The 20147-nt window shown below is 53.0% G+C and overlaps 1 protein-coding gene across 1 annotated transcript; it reads right to left on the minus strand.

Moving 5' to 3' along the window:
- Positions 1 to 1036: 1036 nt before the first annotated feature.
- Positions 1037 to 12824, minus strand: TBATA (thymus, brain and testes associated). Its single transcript, XM_036264846.1, has 9 exons — positions 12778 to 12824; positions 11331 to 11557; positions 9103 to 9258; positions 8191 to 8270; positions 6533 to 6706; positions 4642 to 4723; positions 3759 to 3903; positions 2211 to 2263; positions 1037 to 1122 (listed from the first exon to the last, which is right to left on the minus strand). The coding sequence occupies exons 1-9, from the start codon at positions 12822 to 12824 to the stop codon at positions 1037 to 1039; spliced, it is 1050 nt and encodes a 349-aa protein (XP_036120739.1).
- Between the last annotated feature and the right edge of the window lie 7323 nt (positions 12825 to 20147).

A 20147-nucleotide genomic window follows, 5' to 3' on the forward strand; every position in this document is an offset into this window, starting at 1 on the left:
TAAAATGGGAGTTATAGTATTAATATTCTCCCTCATAGAGCTTTTGGGAGAATCAAATATGGACCTCACATGAAGTATGCAGAACAATTCACATAGTGTTTGAGGAATACAGTGAAGAAATAAAATGGAGTCAATACAGTCAAGCTGCTAAATTATTAAAATTAAGTAGACTGAGGCATAAGGAAACAATTATTGTTGTTTCAACGGACTCTGGGAACTTAGTTTTGAACGTTCCAATCCTGTGCCAATACCTGGTCGCATGTCAGTGCGTTGTGTGGTAACACCGGGACACGCACCAAACCTCCAGTGAGCCACTGAATGACCTCAAGGAGGAAATGTTCATTGTGCAGACCACCAGACATCTGACAAGTACCATCTTAGACCAATGCAGGGGCTCAGAGTGCAGAACTGGATGTGCCTTATACTATTAAGAACCCTCAGCTTATCTTTCTTCTTTGGAACGTGCTGTGTTTCCAGTTTGCAAAGCCTAAGGCCCTTGAGTAAATCTGTGTCATTTATATCTAGCCAGAGCCCCCTGACTCTTTTGGGTCAGTTGACAGTGTTCATTAGCTATTACTGAAGTCCCTGCCTCAGTGCCTGGTAGGAATTCAATAACTGCTATCGATGATTATTTTAAGGAGGCCCGTGGGTTCCTGACTCCTGCTCTGACCTACCCAGAGCCTTGTGTGCCTTGGTCCAAGGAGGGGCAGAGCTTTTTCTCAGGCTGCCCTGAGCCACGATGTGCCTTATGGAACATAAAAGAGCCAGGTGAGCCCCACATGGGCAGCGGCATTCGGGCGTTCTCCACGGGGGTGGGGGTGGTTCCATGCAGCTCGCGCCCTCTCCAGGAATAAACGACCCAAGCACAGACTTACTGCTCACGGGAGAATGGAAACATCGTCTTAAAGGGAAGGTGGTATTTTAATAGGCTCTATGTGATAGGAAAGGACGTATTGCTGTTCAGGTGGCGGGGGCAGAAATAAGCTCGAAATCCGGACTGGCTCTAGAGCAGGGGGAGCCGAGAAGCGCAGACTCTTCAGCACCCTGTCTTTGGCTCCGACGCCTTCTCTTCCGAGTTCTGGCTTGAGTGCACCCGGAGAACTTGTGCTTTCCCAATGAGCTCTGGGAGAAGGGGAGACACAGCCAGCAGGAGAGGATGAGGAGGGGCCAGGCCCCGAGCTGGGAGCTGCCCAGGAGACTCGGGTGGATCCCCGTCTCCACGAGGCCTCGGGCAGATGTGTGAGAGCAGAGGGAGATGCACGAGAACCCGAGTTAACCCTGCTTCTGCTCTGGCTCCGCTGGTGACTAGGAGGAGCTGACTCCCTTCTCAGAGCCTCACTACCACCCTCTTTCTACATCCAGGTAACAAATATCCACGAAGTGCCTACTCTATGCAGACACTCCTCCAGCCACTCAGGACTCTTTACAGTCCGGTGGGGGCGAATATAACACATGGCAGACACCTGTCTTCTCTCCCCTCCCCCATTCCTCTCCCCGCCTTGGTCTAAGGCACAGGGTGACTGCACAGCCTCCTTCCTCACCTCCCTCATCCTCTCCTGTCCCTCAAGGGACTGGAGGGTTATAGCAGGGCGGGCAGGACCCCTCTGGTTTCTCCACACAGAAGCCAGAGGGGTCCTGCCCATCCTGCTGTAACCCTCCAGTGCACCTCCATGTACTCTGTGTGAGACCACATACCAGGCCCACCTGTCTCATTTCTTACCACTGTCCCCAACCACAAGGCCCCGGTCACCCTGGTCTGCTTACTCTTTCACCAACACACCAGGCAGGTGGGATCCCTGTTTGTAGGGTCTCCCCCGACCTGCTTAGGGCTGAATCCTTCCTGTCGTTCAGCTCAAGGAGCCCTCTCCTCGCCTTGTTAGTCCTTACTGTCCATCAAATCGCCCTGCTTTCTTTCCCTGACAGCACCGGTCCCGCTCGGACGACTCTACTTGTCTGCACCCCCTCCCTGGCACGCAAGCTCCATGGCAGCAGGGACTTGTCTGAATTCTTCCCGTGGTCACTAGAGCCTGGCACATAGGTGCTAAATATGTTTCTGTTGAATTAATGAATGAATGAGTGGATGGATGAATGGATGAAATGAGCAGCTTCCTTGGGCAGAGACCCACCCCCAAGGAGCCTTAAATCCCCCAAGGAATCCAGCCAGGGTGGGCCTAAGTGAGCCCGCAGTGACCTGCCACATGGAATCTTACCTGGCTTTTCGCTCTTTGGTAGAGGTGGTGTCTTTGACTTCTTCGGGGATTGGCTATAACCAACAGAAAGGGAAGAAGGTCTGGGAAGGTCAGGCTGGACCACACCATAGCAGAGTGGCAGGGGGTGGGGAGGGGGGTGAGGAAGGTACTCCAGGAGGAGGTGGGAGCCAATCCTCCCTGAGAACCAGCCAGCGTCTGTGCATGGCTGGCACCACCCCAAGCAAGACCCTGACGACTGTGATTCCATTGCCTGCTGTGGCCACAGGGAACCGAGGCCCCTGTCCCAGGAGCTGGAAGGGAGGCCGCTGTTCGGGCCTCCCCCAGGCCCTCTCTTGGCCTCTTGCTTCCTGGAAGACAGGAAGCCCCGCCTGTGATCGGAGAGCGAACCTGCTTCCCGAATGAATTGTTTACAAGCATATTGTCCTGGATCAGCTTTACACTTCAGCAAGCCTTTTCGCGCACCTGACGTCATTCTCCCTACGCTCTGGGAGCGGGCTTTGGAGAGGTAGCGCTGAGGCGCACAGAGGGCGGTGTCTTGACCAAGGTCACGGTGAAGCCTGCCTTTCTCCCGTGCCGCCTCTGGCGTCCCAAAGTGGAACAGAAAACCAAACGCAGGCCCAGAGCAAGCACCCACACCTTTCACAAACTAAGTGAGCACAGCACCTGCCCCGTCTCCCCAAGCCCACCCCGCTCCCACCACCCCGAAACTTAGCCTCCCTGACGCGTGCAGTTACTGACGCCCATTCCCACACTCCCCACCGTCTTTCACTTGTTCCAATCCCACCCACCCAGCAGTGCTCTCCAAGCTCTCAGAAATATTGGGTGATGTTAAACATACACGGCCCCTGCGCACCCCCCCCCCCACCGTGCTCTGAGCCCCACGGGGCAGATACACCAGGCGAGCCTGTCTGATCCCAGCTCTTCCGCTGACCAGCCACGTGACTTTGGGTCATTCAACTGTGTCTGAGCTGTTTTCTCGTCTGTAAAAGGGAGGCGATAGGGCCTCCATGGGTGGTCATCTGGACTAGAAATATGTGAAGCGCCCAGCGACGTCAGGCCATTAACGGGCATTCAAGATGGCAGGTTCCAGGGCTGGCTGCCAGGCCCCGCTCACCTGCTCTGTAAGGCTTCCCGCCCCTTCCCTTTGCCCAACTTGGAATTAATCCCTTTCTCCCCCCCGTCCAGGGCCCTAACACCGACATAAACGTACTGCTGCCTGCCTGTGTCTTCCCAGGGACCAAGAGCTCTGGAGGGCCAGCTGAGGCTTCTCCAGCCCGTCTTGCTACAAGTGGCATCGGTCCCCCCTCGGGCATCCCCATGGCTGGCGGCTGGAGTCTGTCTGGAGAGGGGGCGCTGAGCAGCACAAGTAGCCCCGGAGGTCCCGTGGGAGGGGCTGACCTCTTCCTCCAGGGCAGCTCAGTCATCTCGGGCTCTGCCAGTGCCAGCTCCCCTCTCTGGACCCTACTGGCCTCGCCTGGGAGGACAGCTGCTGGGTGTCAGGGAGCAGTTCTTCCTGGGGAAGGGGCAGGTGAGAGGTGCGAAGCCCACCTGCAGGGTGGTTGTAGCCTCTCTTGCGGTGGTTCTTGAACTTCCTGGAGCTGGTTCAGAAGCCTTTCTGTGGAGATGGAGACGAGAGCCTGGGGAAGGAGCTGAGCCATCGCCGTCTGCAGGAGCCCCAGTGCCAAGTCTTTCTCTGTAAGCACAGCCAGCAAGCAGAGTCCTCAGGGGCACGACCCCAGCCCCATCCTGGCACTGGGTGGGACATGCAGGAAGCGGGGCCTCCAGCTCTTCTGCCCAACGCTGGCCCAGGGCAGCTTTCTCTAACCATCTCGCATTCTGTCCCCCTTCCCCCTGGCCCTGTGTGTGCTGTGTGCCCAGCCCCTCCACACCTCCCTCGTGTGTACCGTGTGCTTGGGCCACCTGCCCATCACCCCCTGGCCCACTCTGGGAAGCCCACGGAGACCTCCCCCTCTCCCCCCTCCCCCCATCAGGAAGCCTTCTCCTTCAGCTCTCCTCACCCTCCCGCTCAGACATGCCCTCTACCTCCGGCCCAGCATGTACATATACGTCCATCCATGTGTTCATGTGCAGACACATGTGTTGCTATGTGCATGTATTTGCATGTGTGTGTGCCTTTCCCACAGTGGTGGGGGAGGGACTGTCTGCTAAGTCTGGTCTTTGGGCTTGAGCCTGCAGTCAGCAGGGAGGAGAGGTCCTTTCTGAGGTGCGGGGTCATGGAAGTCCCACTGAGGAATGGGGGCAGGGAGCAGCGACGTCCAACTGGACAAAATGAGTTTGGGGCTCCAAAAAGAAGAGGCCCCGGCAGAGGCCCTGGGGTGGCAGCTGAGTGGCACGTGAGTACTGCAGAACCAGAGGACAGGGCCCTCAGCAGCCCCCACTCGGGGTGACCTGGCGGGGGGCGGCGCCTCACCCTTGGGAGGAGCGTAGAGAAGCCAGAACTGGATAGCACTCAGGGAATCTGTCTGCAGGATTTGGGAGAGCAGCTCCAAGATCTGTGGGCAGGAGGACAGGCCTGGCTCAGTGCGCTGGACGCCACGGTCCAGCCGGCAGCACATGCGCCTGCCCCCCGTGGGCTCCCAGAGCCACATGCTTGGCTAACTGGTCCCCAGATGGCCCTTGCCTCCCCTCCGCAGGGGACTGTGCAGGCTAAGGGGCTTGCTCTCCCTACAGTCCTGGAGGCAGGCTCTCAGCCTCCTCACTGAGCCGGCAAGGAATCTGACGCCGTCAGAGAGGGGGACACCTAGAAGGGAGATTGAGGCAGCACTAACTCTCAGAATCAGATATGGGGACCCTCTTCTCTGAGCCCTGCTTGGGCTGGCCATACCCCCGAGTCCCTCCCTGAGAAGGCAAAGTCAGAGCTTGACAGTCAGCTCTTCAGAGACGCACCGAATCCCAAATGCCTGAGTCCTTGATGTGGGGATTGCAGGGACCCCAAGAGCCTCCCCACCCTGAAGTTCCCAAATTCAGAGCCTGGCGATGTTAGCAAAGAGGCAGGGTGATGCCAGTGGGCTCTCTGGGGGCCGGGGCTGGCTGGTTCTGCCAACCGCTGGGCCTGGGGCTCCTTCCCGCCCCGCAGGGCTCCCGCTGTGCTGGCGGCTGCGTCCTCAGCCTCTGTGGCCTCTGCTGCTCCAGGGCCCCTTCCCCGCTGTGTTCTCCAGGCAAGGATCATTGAGACAAGACCCAGCTCTGTCTCGAAGGGGTTCTGGGGGCTCCCTAGGCCAGGGTGCTGATGGCGGCTGTGGCTACGGTTGGCTGCAGTGCGAGCCCGCGACGGGAGGTGGAGCAACGGGTGTCCTAGGAGAGTGAGGTTCCCTCTTTCAGGAGAGCCCACGCAAGTCCGTGGCGGTCCGAGGGGAACCTGGGCTAGCCTCTCCCCACGCCTATGCCTGCTAGGGCGTCCACCCCTGCCCCCAGCTACCCACCCGGTATGGTGACCCTGCCCCACTCTGCCCCAGGGTCCGTCTCGATTCCCCGCGTCCAACTTACCTGCCCTGTGCACCCTCCCCAAGGAACCCGAGAACCTACTTCCAGGCAAGGCGAGGCCGCCCTGTGGTAGAGAAAGCACTGCGTTCTAGTCCCTACCATGCTGCTCCCTTTCTGGGGACCTGGGCCACAGAATGCCGCCTGGCAGGGCCTCGGGCTCCCCGTCTGTGGAATGGGGATCCCGGGCCCTGTCTGCTCTGTTCGCTGGACTGTTTTGAAAGCACCGGTCACAGGGCAGATGTCAAGATGCTGGCTCATTGTCTGGCCTTTCCTGGAGACCATGCGGGGACTTTCAATGGCGTAACCCACGGGAACAATCCGGGGCTCATCCCAGGCCTTGATGGGGAACTGGAGTGTGGAGGAGGTGGCAGCAGACTCCTTTGAGTGTGAGGGACCAGGCTGCGGGGCACCACACACGGGGTGCAGTCTGCGGACACACCTTCATGTCTGTGCTTCTCATCCCACCCCCGCGACCCCTTCATTAACCTGCCAAGTCCAAAGCTGGAACAGACTGGAGCGATAACTTGTTTGTGCTCCCAGTTTGGCTAAATGATGGCACCAAGGCCCCACAAGGGGGAAGGGCTTAACAGAGAGGGAAAGGCCTGGAGAAACCTAAAGTAGCAGGGGTTAGACTCCCGGCTTCTGAGCCCGGGTCTGGGGTTTCGAGCCTTACGGTCTTAGGTGCCAGTACTCCCAGAGAGGCCACACTTCCAGCAGTTTGAAAGAGTCCTGTTGGGATTGTCGTGAGCCTGCAAGTGATACCACCCTGTTCTCTGCCCCGAGACTAGGGCCGAAGCCCTGCCTTCCCGGAGTCTCACCAGCAGCTCCTGATCCTGCAGGACAAAGGTCTGGGGTCCTTCATCCCTGCCTGAGGAGTAGTTCCCTCGGCCCTGGTGGGAGCAGCGGCGGCCGAGGGCTCGGGCGGAAGCAGGGATGAGCCTCCCAGTCTCTGCTGAGTACTTTGCACCCTGCTCCCGCTGAGGCTCCTCCTGCTGGAAGAAAGGTGGCTAGAGACTCGGGGTGGGGGGCGGGGGGAGGGAGAGAGAGAGGGAGGGAGGGGGGAGAGAGAGAGAGAGAGAGAGAGGGAGAGAGAGAGAGAGATGGCAGAGGGGACGAGAAGGGAAGGGAAGGGAAGGGAAGGGAAGGGAAGGGAAGGGAAGGGAAGGGAAGGGAAGGGAAGGGAAGGGAAGGGAAGGGAAGAGGAAGAGAAGAGGAAGAGAAGAGAAGAGAAGAGAAGAGAAGAGAAGAGAAGAGAAGAGAAGAGAAGAGAAGAGAAGAGAAGAGAAGAGAAGAGAAGAGAAGAGAAGAGAAGAGAAGAGAAGAGAAGAGAAGAGAAGGAGGCTGGGTCACGTCTCCAGGGTGCCCATCACCTCTTTTCCTGGAACCTCAGCATCACAGCACTGCAGGGACCCAGGATGTCAACCAGGCCAGCCCACCCTGTCCTAGGCCCCTCTCTCCAGCAGGTGCCCTTCCATTATAGTCAAAGCTCTTTCTCCTGGAAATTTATTGAACGCTGGCCACCCACCTACTCCCCCACCCCTCCCACCCACCATGGGCCTGGGCAAGTCCCCCCTGCTACTCCTCCCTCCCCCCAGCCCATCAAAGATTCGAAAACAGTAGTCTGTGCCAACCCCCCACCCCCCCCTACCTTAAATCCTAGTCCAGCTGCCCCCAGGTCTGCCTCCCAGAGCTTGGCATCCTTTCTTAACCCTGGGAAATCCTTCTAAGTCAGGCCTGTGGGCACAAGGCCTGGTGCCTCTAGACCCTGCAACTCCAATTAAACTTGTAGTAGCCCTCTTCCCATTTTAGCGATAAGAAAACTGAGACACAATTTAACTGAGTTGTCCTGAGAGCTGCAGGGAGTTAGCGGCAGAGCAGGGAGGAGACACAGCGCAGGATGAGACTCGTCCACAAGGGCCAGGCGTGTTCTAGGACCGGTTCCAACCACCTCTGAGTTGCCTCCCACTTGTCTTTACTGGTCAGCAAATAGCACCCATGAGGCCATCCCAATCCTATTTAAAAACCTTCAGCGACTCTCCCCTCCTTGTGAGATTAGACACTATGCTAAATTTAGAAATTAGAACAATCTGGTCTTGCCCACACTCTAAGCCAGCCCCTTCCCACCTTCTCCCCGACTGCTGCCCACTGTGCCCTGCCCTTCAGCTCCCCGCTCTCCAAAGATGTCCTGCGTTGTCCAGCTTCTGCGCCTTTGTGCTGCGTGCCTCCACTAGGAGCCACCCGCCCACTCCGGAACTAGGACCCCTTCTAGGATTTCCCCACCTGACACTGTCCGCTCCTCGGAGCCCTCCCTGTGGCCCTCTCCCTGCGGTGGGTGTCTGCCTGGCCCCCTGCCCCAGTGCCAACAGCAGCACCTCAATGAGCACTTGCTCTTCTGCTGGTCAGGTTGGGAGGGATTTCCTGACAGAGGATGATCCATTTCATCTGTTCCCAGGCAGCTCCTTTGGTCTGCACCCACCTCTTTGTTCTTCAGCTCATTTTCCCTGGGGGAGATGACCAGCTGGGAAGCCAAGTCCTTCAACTCCTTCTTCCAGGTCTCTGGGAAGGGGACAAGATCTGGCCACCGATGTCTGGGCCCCTCCTCCTTGCCCTCCCTGTGGCACTGGTGTTGGGGGCTGCAGGTGGGAGGGTCTCCTCTCTCCCAGCCTTCCACCTGCATCTTAAAGGGGGAGGGGAGGCAGTCCCTTGGGGGAAGGGTTAGGAATTGCCCCATCGATGGGCAGGAGAGTGGGTGTGGAGGGGCGGTCGATGCCCTCGCCTGTGGCTTTATGAGAGACACTGGAGAGCATCTGGTTATTTGTGCCAAGATGAAAGTGGTTTCCAGCTTTGCCTCTTCCAGGAAACTGAAGCCAAGACTGAATCAGTCGCTTTTCTGTGCCAATTACTAAAATATCGAAGCACTCCTGGAGGAGGTGGTACAGCGCACTGCCCAAGCCTTCCAAACCTCTGGGTCCTGCGGGCTGTCCCAGTCCCTGCCCAGCCCCCAACAGAAGGGGAAGCGGGCGGAGCAGGGCCCCGAGCCCTGCAGCAGTGCCATGGACCGGGCTGTGCTGAGGGCTGGGGCCCGCATACCAGCACTAACGATTCCCAGCGTCATTCCTGTCTGTAGCTGTAAGTCACATGACTTGCCCAAATCTGCTTGTCCTCTGCTTGTGGCTACTCCTCAAACACCTCAAATCCAAGCAGGGGCACATTTCTGAGGACCTCGGGGGTGGGGAATAATGCAGATGCAGATGCCGGAGGAAATAAGGGGAAAGATGAGTTACCTGACCGGATCCCATTCCTTCTCAGGCACCGCACCCCCTAAGCAGGACAGCCCTTGGACAAAGGTGTAACCCTAAGGCAGAGCCTCTGTGGCCCAAGTACTCACCAGAAGAAAGCCGGGGATCCCGATTGGACTGCGGGTCCCCAATGGGGACAGCGGCGGTGGGCACCCCCATCAGATAGCCGGATAAGAGTGCCGTTTGAGGCAAGAGAACCCGAGAGAACTCGTCCTTGACGACACAGATGGACTTCCCGGAGAGATCTGTGAAGGCGTAGAGGCTGTGGGAAGGGGGCCTGGGTGGACCCCAAGAGTTCCAGGAGGCTGGGCAGGGAGAGCACTGGCCCCCTTCTCCCAGTAACCATAGTCCATAGCCCGGGGGCCCCTGCGGCCTCCCAGACCTTACTCCCAGAGACACTCCGAGTGGACAGTGCGGGGATGTGCCCAGGGTCAGCAGCAAGGCAGGCTTCCCGAGACCCTAGTCCTGGGTCCTGTTGGCTTTCTATGACAGAGCAGTGACTGCAGGTGTGAGCAGACACAGGTAAGCAGCCTAAAGAGGGGCACCTGGGCGTGGAGGCAATAAGCCATAGTCCGCAATGAGTGGGGCCTGGCTCAACTCACAGGGAGGGAGAATTAGCTAAACTCTGGATGAAGCGCTTTGCCATTTGTCAGCCTGTGCAGGGCTGAGTGCGGGGCACCCTGGGGGTGGTGGCAGACAGCTAACACAGGAGGACCCTTCGGCCTAAGGTCCATGTGATATATACCAGGCAGCTGAGCTTTGTGGACCAGCCTGGGACAGAATGGTCCCTCACTGTCTCCTTCCTGAAACATTTCCTTTTGGGCCCCTCACTCTCCCGGCTCGTCCCAGCTCGCCAGCCACTCCTCGTTTCTCTGCTGCTTACTCCTCTCGACCTCGGAGCCTCGGGTCCCTGGCCCAGTCCCCGGTCTCTCCTCTGCCGTCCAAGCACACACTCAAACACCATCCACACCCGAACCACTCATGTTTGCATCTCTCCCCTGAACTCCAGCCCAACTGCCTCCTTGGTTCCCCCCTCACCCCCGGATATCTTAAGGGTCCTCACATTTAGCATCTCTCGTGCCCCAGACCAAACTCCTGACTCCTCTCTTATCCGCCACTGTCCCTTCTGGAGTGTTTTTGTCCCAAACTACCAACTCCGGTTTTCCAGTAACTCAAGCCAAAAACCCGGGAGTCAGCATTGACCCCCTCTTCCTCTCATACTCTCTCTCTTTTTTAATCCTTACCCTAGGATATTTTTCTATTTATCTTCAGATAGAGTGGGAAGGAGAGAGAGACACACACACATCGACTGGTTGCCTCCCGCACAACCCTGACCAGGGCTGGGGACGAACCGCAACCAAGGTACGTGCCCTTGGCCAGAATCGAACCCGTGACTCATTGGTCCACAGGCCGACGCTCTACCTCTGAGCCAAAGCAGCCAGGGCTCACACTCTATTTGTAATCAATCAGCAAATCCTGCTGGCTTTATGTTCTGTATATCTCTAGGGCAGAACCACCAACTCTCCCACTACTGCCTCCCTGGTCCAAGCCACCACCAGACAGAGGCCAATAGACCACTCCCGACCTTCGTTGCTCTCAGCTTTCCAGTGGTTCTCCTCTGACTCAGTGAGATGGCTTAGTGATGACTGCAGTGACCGCCACACCCCCACTGCCCCTCTGCTTCATCTCTTCTCCCCCTCCTCACTCTGCCCCAGCCACACTGGCCTCCTTGCTGTTGGGCCATTACGCCTGCTGTTCCTCTGCCCTGGACATTTCCCCCAGTGGTATCCACACGGGGATTCATGCCCTCTCTTCTTTTAGTTCTTTGCTCAAAAGTCATGCTCTTGGTCAGCTCTCCCCTCTGGGGTCTTGGCACTTACCACGCTCAGACACCTTGTCTATTTCCTACCCTTCCCCACCGGAGAGTCAGCTCCATGAGGACAGGGACTGTCAATTCCCAGGATCTAAGAAAGTGCCTGACTCATAACAGTTCATGCTCAGTAGGTACTTGATGGATGAAATGACCTGCGTCAGCGAACAGAGTGCGACTCTGAGGAAGAACCTTCATCCCTTTCTCTAATTTGTAAGATGGGAGAATCGGCAGCAAGGGAAATCCTATAGGCACCTGTAGTCTGCACTTGGAGCCTGCCCCCAAATCAAGTCTGGGCTTGGCCAAGTGCTTGCAAGTGGCCAAGTAGCTCTGTGACCCCGGCCAAGCAAGTTCCCATTCTCTCTGGGCCTCAGCCTGGAAACGGGCTGGGTCCTGCCTCTCCAGGTTTTAAGACTGCCTCCCCTTCCACCGCCCGCCAGGCCCTACCTTGAATGTGGGTCACGTGCTGGGGGTGGGGGTGATGCCGGGAGAAGAAAGAGTGGTGGCTGAGGCGGCCGAAGCGGTAGGTGCTAGGGTTTTGGGACTTGGGGGTCCTCAATTCCTCTCGGGTCACCTTGAAATCCACAGTCCCTGGGACCATCAGTTCTTTCTGTGGCCCATCGACTCCATGGCTTCCTGGTCTGTGCCTCTCAGCCTTCGGCTCAGCCCTTGGACTGAAGAAGAGGGTCAAGGAGAAGCTAATGAAGCCCCCTGGCAGCAGTGCCCGCCTGGGCTCATAGCTCGTAGCTCAGGGGTTTGCACAGAGTCCATTCCTGAGATACTCTGAAATGCACCTTTCAGGGCCTCTCTACCACCCCTCGGCCTCGAAGCTGAGCCTCCCACAGGTCTTCTCCCAAGTGGGACAGTTCAGTCCCAGGGAGGCGTCTGTCTTCCTAAGGTGCCTTCGCAGGGAGCTAGGATCCATTTGAGAAAACTCAGATGGAATTCCCCAGGATCCCAGTTTACTCTCAGAAACCATCTCTAAAGCCAGAAAGAGAAGCTATAGACCCACCTACTCATCCAAATACCTGGCCTAGAGCAAAGGCACATTATATACACCTCCAGAGCCAGAGTGCTGACCCCAGCAATGGTCTCTCCCCAAAGCCAAACTATTGGCAGCCCAGGAGAAGCTGTACAGGCTGCCCCGCCCCCCATCAGGGGCGTCCCGAGCTGATGCGGCAGCTTTCAGAGCTGCGACGCTGCATGAAAGCTTCAAACTCTTGCTTCGCTTCACTGGAGACAAGCTGTCTCAGGTTCTCTGTCCTCCGCCTTGCACCCCTTTCCTCTCCTGAGGGTGCTGTGCCTCTGCCCCTGGAGGAGGAGGTTGAAGTCGGTCCAGCAAGGATCCAAAGGTGGGTTGCTCTCCGCCTGGTGCCTGGTGGGACCACCTGCCTGCTCGCTGTCTGCTTTCCCTTCTCCGGGTGGCCCTGGCTGGAGGGAGTCCCTCTGTGGCATAGATGGGCGTTAAGCAAGGTGTTCTGCTTCAGGACCCTCTGAGGATTTTGCTGACCAGGCCCCTGGATTTCCTGTTCCGTGCTCAATTCTCCTCTAAGGGATCTGGGACTTAAAAAAAATAAGGCAAACTTTCTCTGAAAGTCAGTTAGCTGGCCTCCCCTAACCCCAACGAACAGAGAAGGTCATCCCCTGAAAATCCCTGGAATCTCTGTGCTCAGTGGGCCTGGTCCCTGCCCCCACTCACTCTCCCCGCCCAGAGAGGGGTTCCACCTGTGACCTGTGGCACCTCAGCCCTGAGAACCCATTGGGGGCCTAGATGAGGGCAGTGGAAGGTGAGGAAGGACTACCTTTCTTGGCCCCTCAGTCTGTTGAGTTCCCCGGAGGCCCCCTTGGGCCCCACCACCTCCTCCATCAGCGGGATAGGCATTTGGGGCCTCACCTCAGCAGTGCATGTTCAGCCAGCTGGGTCCTTACCTCCTCAGCCATTGTACGATTCTAACAGAATAAAGATCAGTGCACTTAATACTAGAGTTGAAGATGGATATCAGGACCTCTCATAGACTGGCAGAGGGAATGTAAACTGGAGCAGATACTTCAGGAGAAAAACATTGGCAATATCTTGTAGAACTGAACATTGGCATACCATATCACCCAGCGAGTCTTCTCCCGGGGGTACACCCAAGAGCAACCCTTGCAAATGCACCACTGGGGTTATTTGAGAGAATAGTCAACGTAACATGGCCCAGATTAGTACAAACCTGGGATAACTCAAATACCCAATGGCAGACACATGGGTAAATGAGCTGTGGTACATTTAGACAATTGAAAATTATATTGCAATTAAAATGGATGAACCACAGCTACACACAACAACATGGATCTTACAGCTATAACGTCGAGACAAGGAAAGCCAGTGGCAGAAGACCATGTAGCCTGAGATCCTTATAAAAAATAAAAGGCAAGCCCTGGCCGGTTTGACTCAGCAGTTGGTGTGTTGGCCTGTGGACCAGAGAGTCCTGGGTTCGGTTCCCGCTAGGGGCATGTACCAAAAAAAACAAAAACAAAACAACAACAAAAAAAGAAAAGCAAGGACATGTTAAATACAAAATTCAGCTACTGGCTATTTCTGAGAGCAGGTGGGGAGGAGAGGGTTGGGAGAAGAGCACATAAGATGTTTTTTGTTTGTTTTTTTCTTTATTGATTTTAGAGAGAGAGGAAGGGAGAGGGAGAGAGAGATAGAAACATTGATGAGAGAGAACTTCGATTGGCTGCCTCCTGCACTGGGAATCGGGCCCACAACCTGGGCATGTGCCCCGATCAGGAATTGAACCAGTGACTTCTTGGTGTGTGGGTCGATGCTCAACCACTGAGCCACACCAGCTGGGCAGCACACATGAGACGCTTTAGTGGAGATATTCTAGTTCTTGTTTGAGAGGTGCATTTATTGGCATCCATTATATTATTAAATAAACTAATTAAATGACATGGATGAAAGATGATAGGTAACAAAGCCAAGAATGGTGACTAATCTAAATCTATGGACCTGAATGTATATACACATACACATATAGCCAAAATGCTGGTTGCTCAGGTGCCCGCGATGGGGTTGGAAAAGGAGGTCAGTGCATTCTGAGAACTAACCCTGAGAATTAGAGAATCTGCAAGGGATTCCAGAGACTGGCCCAGGGCCAGCCGTTCAAGTTTGGGTGGAGGAGGGGGCAGGATTGCCTGAGATGGTGGAAGGGGAGAGACTTTGAGGTCACACAGCAAGGAGCCAGGCGGCCTGACTGAGAGACTCCTGATCTTTTCTCTAAAGGGAAAACAGCGGGCAGAGCTTCCTTTGGAGGAAGCTGTGGACATCACGGGTGACAGAGGCTGCGCTCCAGAACACTTAGGGGCTGCAGGCTTGAGAACGGGGCTTTTGGAAGCCCCAAATGCACCTGCCAACAGGAAAAGGTAGTTTTTAGAACAGAGACTTCCAAATGCTCTTGACTGTGACCACAATAGGAAACATTTTTACACCATGACCCAATTCACATACAGGTGCTCACGCTTGTGGATGTGCAACCGAAGCAAGAATATCCTGAGGCAACACTTACCCTTCTGCGTGTGATGTGCACTGATATTTTCCCATCCTACTTGTTTGCATTTTTGAATGTTAGATGTGATCCATTAGGCTGATTGTAGAAGACGCTAATGGATCATACACAGCTGCTGCAGCGAGGCCTGTCTTTCCTCCCCCTCCCCCTCCCCCGGCCCCCTGCCCACCAGGCACAGGAGTCTGAACCTCGCATCAGTCCTGGTTCAGAACTTTCCTTTCCCCATCTTGGCCCCTCTGGGCCCTCCCCTGGGCCCGTCTGGCTCTGGTGTTCGTTTCCTCCCCTGGACTCACCGAGGCAAGTGGGTGAGAAGCCCCTGTTGCCTAGGCAGGCAGGAGCAAGAGGACAAAGGGAAGACTTGTGGGTTCTGTGGACAAGACTGTCTGCTTTGTGACTGCATAAGCCAGTGGTTGCTAGGTTACCCCTTCCCCACAACCACTCCCCAGCACCCCTCTCCTCACCCCCACGCAGCTCCTCTTACCCCTTCTGGAGGGGCAGGCGGGGCTCACCGAAGACCAGCTCTCCCTCCAAGCTCCCTCTGCACCTCCCATTCAGGGCTTTCAATGGGGACTGAAGGGGAGAAAGAGGGTCAGGCGTTGGTTTCAGCCAGTGAGCAGCAGGCAGAGGGAAATCCTGTCAAAGTTGGTGGGGCTGGGCCCAGCTTTGTCAGCCTGACTGGGCCAAGTGCCAGCATGGAGGGCCCAGTCTCCACGCGTCTTGTTTCCGGAGATTGATTGGCAGAAAGCTGTCTCTCAGATGGAGAGATATGACCTAGCGTATCCCTCTAGCCCCACCCTAGGCAGGATCGCTGGATGGGAAGCTACTGGGTTTTCAGTGGGGCAGGGGTTTCAAACGGATTCTGACACTCTCTAGATGTGTCACATGAGTAGGTGGCCTGTACTGCCAGACGCGGAACAGTGGTAAGAACGCTTGGTTCAAATCCCAGTTCTGTGACTTCCTAGCTGTGTGGCCTCAGACAATGTGCCGGCTGTCTCTGAGCCTCAGTTTCTGTGTCTCTGAAATGGAGATGATACTTCCACCTATTCTCACAGATTGCTGGGAAGACTGAGTGATTAATGTGCATCGAAGTGTTTAGAACAGTGCCCGGAACCAAGTGTGCCTCTTACTGCTATTACCTTCTCTGGGCCTGTAAAATGGGGTACGCTCACCTAGTGCTGGGGTCCTCCTGAAGGACAATTGAGCTGATGGAAGTGAAGTACCTATATAACTATATAGGTACTTATGCCTGGAGCATAAGAGATGCTAACAAATGGACATTCCTATCTTTATTATCGGTGTCCTGATGAGGCAGGACTATAAAGTGGGGCAGGTCTGTCGCCCGAGAACCGCTTTAGGTAACTAGTTCTCTGAGGCTCAGCTTGGACCTCCGTGAAATGGGGGTCAGGGTCGTGCTCAGTGGGCAGGGCTGTGGCGAGGTCAGGGCTGCGAGGGTGCAGACAGGTTCTGTGAACCACAGACAGGTTTGCACGTGGTGCTTGACGCTGTCCTAGCAAGGAAGCCTCTGGGCCCCAGAATTGATAGGGGTGGGCCTACTCAAGGGTCTTCACCCTCACTGCCCCTCGCTTCACAGCGGCCTGGTGCTTCTGGATGTGTCTTCCTCTTGGGGAGGAATTAGAGGAAGGAGGACAGCAAGAGGCAAGCCCAAGTTTTTCTGCTGAGGGGTGAGGATTCATACCATTGTAGGGGCACGTTGGGGAGTGACCTCTGATCTTGTCCTTGTCCTAAATGTTTCTCCATCCAAATAAGTCAGAATGTTCCTCATTTGAGCTCTGGCTTCTCCTGGGCCTATCTAGGCAGGAAGGAGGTGACCCCTTTGAAACCATCCTGAAAGCCCCCTCTTCCATGCTTCTGGGAATGCCGGTGACTGTTATGATGAATAACACTATGTTTGAAATAGAAGAGGGCTTTCTTCCCTCCTGACCAGCCCCTCCCTGTTGCTTTGAGCTCACTGGGGGATCCCCACGGGGGATCTCCACCGATGCAGCTGAGAGGATAGGATGGTGCTTTCACCCCCTTCCCCCCACCGCTGCACCTCCGAACCCTTCTGTGGTGGTACTGAGAGCCAGGCGCCTGGTCTGCATCTGATTGCAGCTGGGGGGACACAGGGGAGACCTTAGGGACTGCCCTCGACACTGCTTTGTAAGGATTGTAAAAGAAATGTTGAGGAAACCTTTCTGACATCTTTCTTTGTGGAGTGTCAAACAGGAGACAGATTTGTCTGCTTGGCAATGGTTAGAAGTATAGTCCTCCTGCCTGGATGCCTCATTTATAAGAGGAGCCATACACAATTTTATGGAGTACTTCCCATGTGCCAGGAACTGGGCTATAATGCCTCGGTTAACCTTACAGATGCGGGAGAAATCCTTAGTTACATGTGCTGCTTGCTCTTCTGTCTCCACATGCGGCCATTTGAAGCAGAGAAACTCCTAGTTTAAATAGCTCAATTTATTAATCTCATCCTTAAAGATTAGTGGTGTTTGTGTCCTATTTAAAAGATCTTTGCCCACCCAAGGTTATCTCTTGTGTTATTTTCTAGAAGATTTGTTGTTTTACCTTTGGATATCAATCTGGGTTTGATTTTTATATATTGTGTAAGATATGGGTCAAGAGCCATATTTTTTTTCATAAAAATATCCATTTGATCCAGCACCATTATTTAAAACACTGTTCATATCCTGCTTCTCTGCAGACTCATCTTTATCAAAATTCAAGCGTCCATACATGTGTGGGCCAGTCTCTGGACCCAGCTTTTCCAGGGCTCTCTGTTTACCATCCCGCCCTTGCTACAGTCTCTTAATAACTCATTTTAAATGCATCTTGATATCTAATGGGGTAAGACTTTGTCAGGGAAAACTCATGTGCTCCTCCACTCTCAATACTTCTAACACCAAGTATGTAGGAGTTTTTTACACATCCAGCAATTCCCCATTTCAGCAGACACCAGCGGGTGTTCTACCAGGTTCACTCAGTTCTGACTCTCTACCTAGCATTCGACCCCTCAGGTTAGGGGCCCAAGCCCACAAGACTGCCCCCATTTCAAACACCAGTTGCAAGTGCAAGTTGCTACCTGTACTTCTGACTGACCAGTTATAAATGGGGTTCCCATGACCCCTCCTGGGGGTTTGCTAATTTGCTGGAATGGCTCACAAAGTTCAGGGAAACATTTGCTTATGTTTGCCAGTTTATTATACAGTGTTCAGATGAGTAGCCAGATTAAGGGGTACAGAGGGCAAGGTCCAGAAAGGTCCTGAGTGCAGGAGCTTCTGTCCCCATGGAACTGAGGTGCACCCCGCCCCCCCCCGCCCCGCGCGCCCGTGGATGCATTCACCATTCTGGAGGCTCTCCAAACTCTGCCCACCCCTTTGGGTTCTTATGGAGCCTTCATGACATCTATGATGAATGAAATCGTTGGCCATTGGTGATGGTTCAACCTCCAATGACACCAGATGTGGGGGAGGGGCTGAAAGCTTCCTCTGACAAGTCATCTTATAGACAAACCCGGATATAATTGCAAAGGGCTTATTATGAATAATAGGAGAGACCTTTCTCTCTCTACTGACTTAGAAAATTCTAAGTAGCTCTGTGCTAGGAATGGGGATGAAGACCAGATATATATTTCTTTTTATAAATCACAATACCACAGATTTCCAGTTTATTTTTTTAAAAATAGTCTTTGCTATTCTAATTTCTTTGCCTTTCCATATACATTTTAAAATAATCTTTATCTATAAAAAATTTTGCTGGGATTTTAATTGGAATAAAGTTAAACTTTGGTATCTATTTGAGGAGAATTGACATTTTTACTATGTTGAGTCTTCCAGTCCCTGGGGATGGTATATCTTTCCACGTGTTTAAATCTTTTTTTATTTCTTTCATCAGCATTGTATATTTTTTAGCATGCAAACCCTGTACATGTTCTGTTTTTTTTTGTTTGTTTGTTTTTTATCCTCACTTGAGGACATTTTTCCATTTTTTGTTCAGATAGAGTGGGAGGGAGGGAGGGAGGGGGAGAGAGAGAGAGAGAGAGAGAGAGAGAGAGAGAGAGAGAGAGAGAGAAACATCAACGTGAAAGGGACACATCAAGTGGCTGCCACCTGCACAACCCAACCAGGACCAGGGACAAACTGCAACTGAGGTACATGCCCTTAACGGAAACCGAACCTGGGTCTCTTCTGGACCACAGGCCGACTCTCTAACTGCTGAGCCAAATCGGCCAGGGCCATGTTCTGTTTTTGAGCAATTGTAAATTATATTGTATTTTTAATTTCAATGTTGACATGTACCTTGCTAGTCTATAGATTTTTATGTTAGTTTTGTATCCTGCTACTTTGCTGAACTCACTAATTAGTTCTGGAAGATATGTTGTAGATTTCTTGGGATTTTCTATGTAGAAAATAATATCACCTGCAAATAGGGAGAGTTTTATTCCTTTCTTTCCAGTCCATATGCTTTTTCTTTACTTTTCTTGACCTATTTACACTAGCTAGAACTTCTAATACTATGTTGAATAAAGAGTGGTGAAAGTGGACATCCTTACCTTGTTCCTGATCTTAGAGGGCAAGCATTCAGTCTTTAACCATTAAATATAATGTTAATGGAGGGTTTTGTAGATATGTGTTATCAAGTTGAGGCATGTCCCCTTTATTCTTAATTTTCTGAGAGTTTTTATCATGAATGGGTATTGAATTTTGTCAAGTAATTCTTTTTTTGCATCAATAGATATAATTGTAGTATTTTTCCTTAGCTTGCTAATATAGTAAATTACATTGATTTTTGAATATTGAAACAACCTTGCATTTCTAGAATAAACTTCACTTGGTCATAGTATATAATTCCTTTAATGGATTGCTGAATTCTAATAATTTTTCATGGATTATTGCTTTTATATTGATGAAGGATATTGGTCTGCAGTTTCTGTTTTTGTACTGTCATTGTTTGGTTTTGGTATCAGGTTGATGCTAGCTTCATAGAATGGATTGGGAAGTGTTCTCTATTTTTCGGAAAAGATTGTATGTATGTAATTTTTCTTTAAATGTTTGCTAGACTTTTTCAATGAAACCATCTGGACCTCGAGATTTGTTTTTTGTATTTATTTATTTATTTAATTTTAAATCCTCACCTGAAGATATTTTCCCATTCATCTTCAGATAGAGTGGGAGGCAGGGAGAGAGAGAGAGAGAGAGAGAGAGAGAGACAACAACATGAGAGAGACACATAGAACATAGATTGGTTTCCTCTGCAGGATCCCGGCTGACCCCTGACCAGGGCCAGGGACAAACTGCAACCGAAGTACGTCCCCTTGACCTGAATCGAACCTGTGACTCTGGTTTGTGGGCCGACTGACACTCTAACCACTGAGCCAAAACAGCCAGAGCTATTTTTTGGAAGTTTTTAAATTATGAAAACAATTTCTTTAATAGTTATAAGACAATTCAAGTGATCTATTTCATTTTGGGTGAATTGTAGTGGTTTGTGTTTTTCAAGTAATTGGTTCATCTTTTCTAAATTGTCAAATTTATATGTGTAGAATTTTCCCCTGCTTATTTCAAATGTGTTCCTAATTGCTCATTGAAGCATTTTTTTTAAAAATCATGGCTACTATAACAACTTTGTCAAATAATTCTAACATCTCTGTCATTTTGGTGCTGGCATCTATTGTGTTTTTCTAGGCATTTTCCCATATCATTTA

The sequence above is a fragment of the Molossus molossus genome, unplaced genomic scaffold, assembly GCF_014108415.1.
Source record: "Molossus molossus isolate mMolMol1 unplaced genomic scaffold, mMolMol1.p scaffold_m16_p_17, whole genome shotgun sequence".
NCBI classification, from domain to species: Eukaryota; Metazoa; Chordata; class Mammalia; order Chiroptera; family Molossidae; genus Molossus; species Molossus molossus.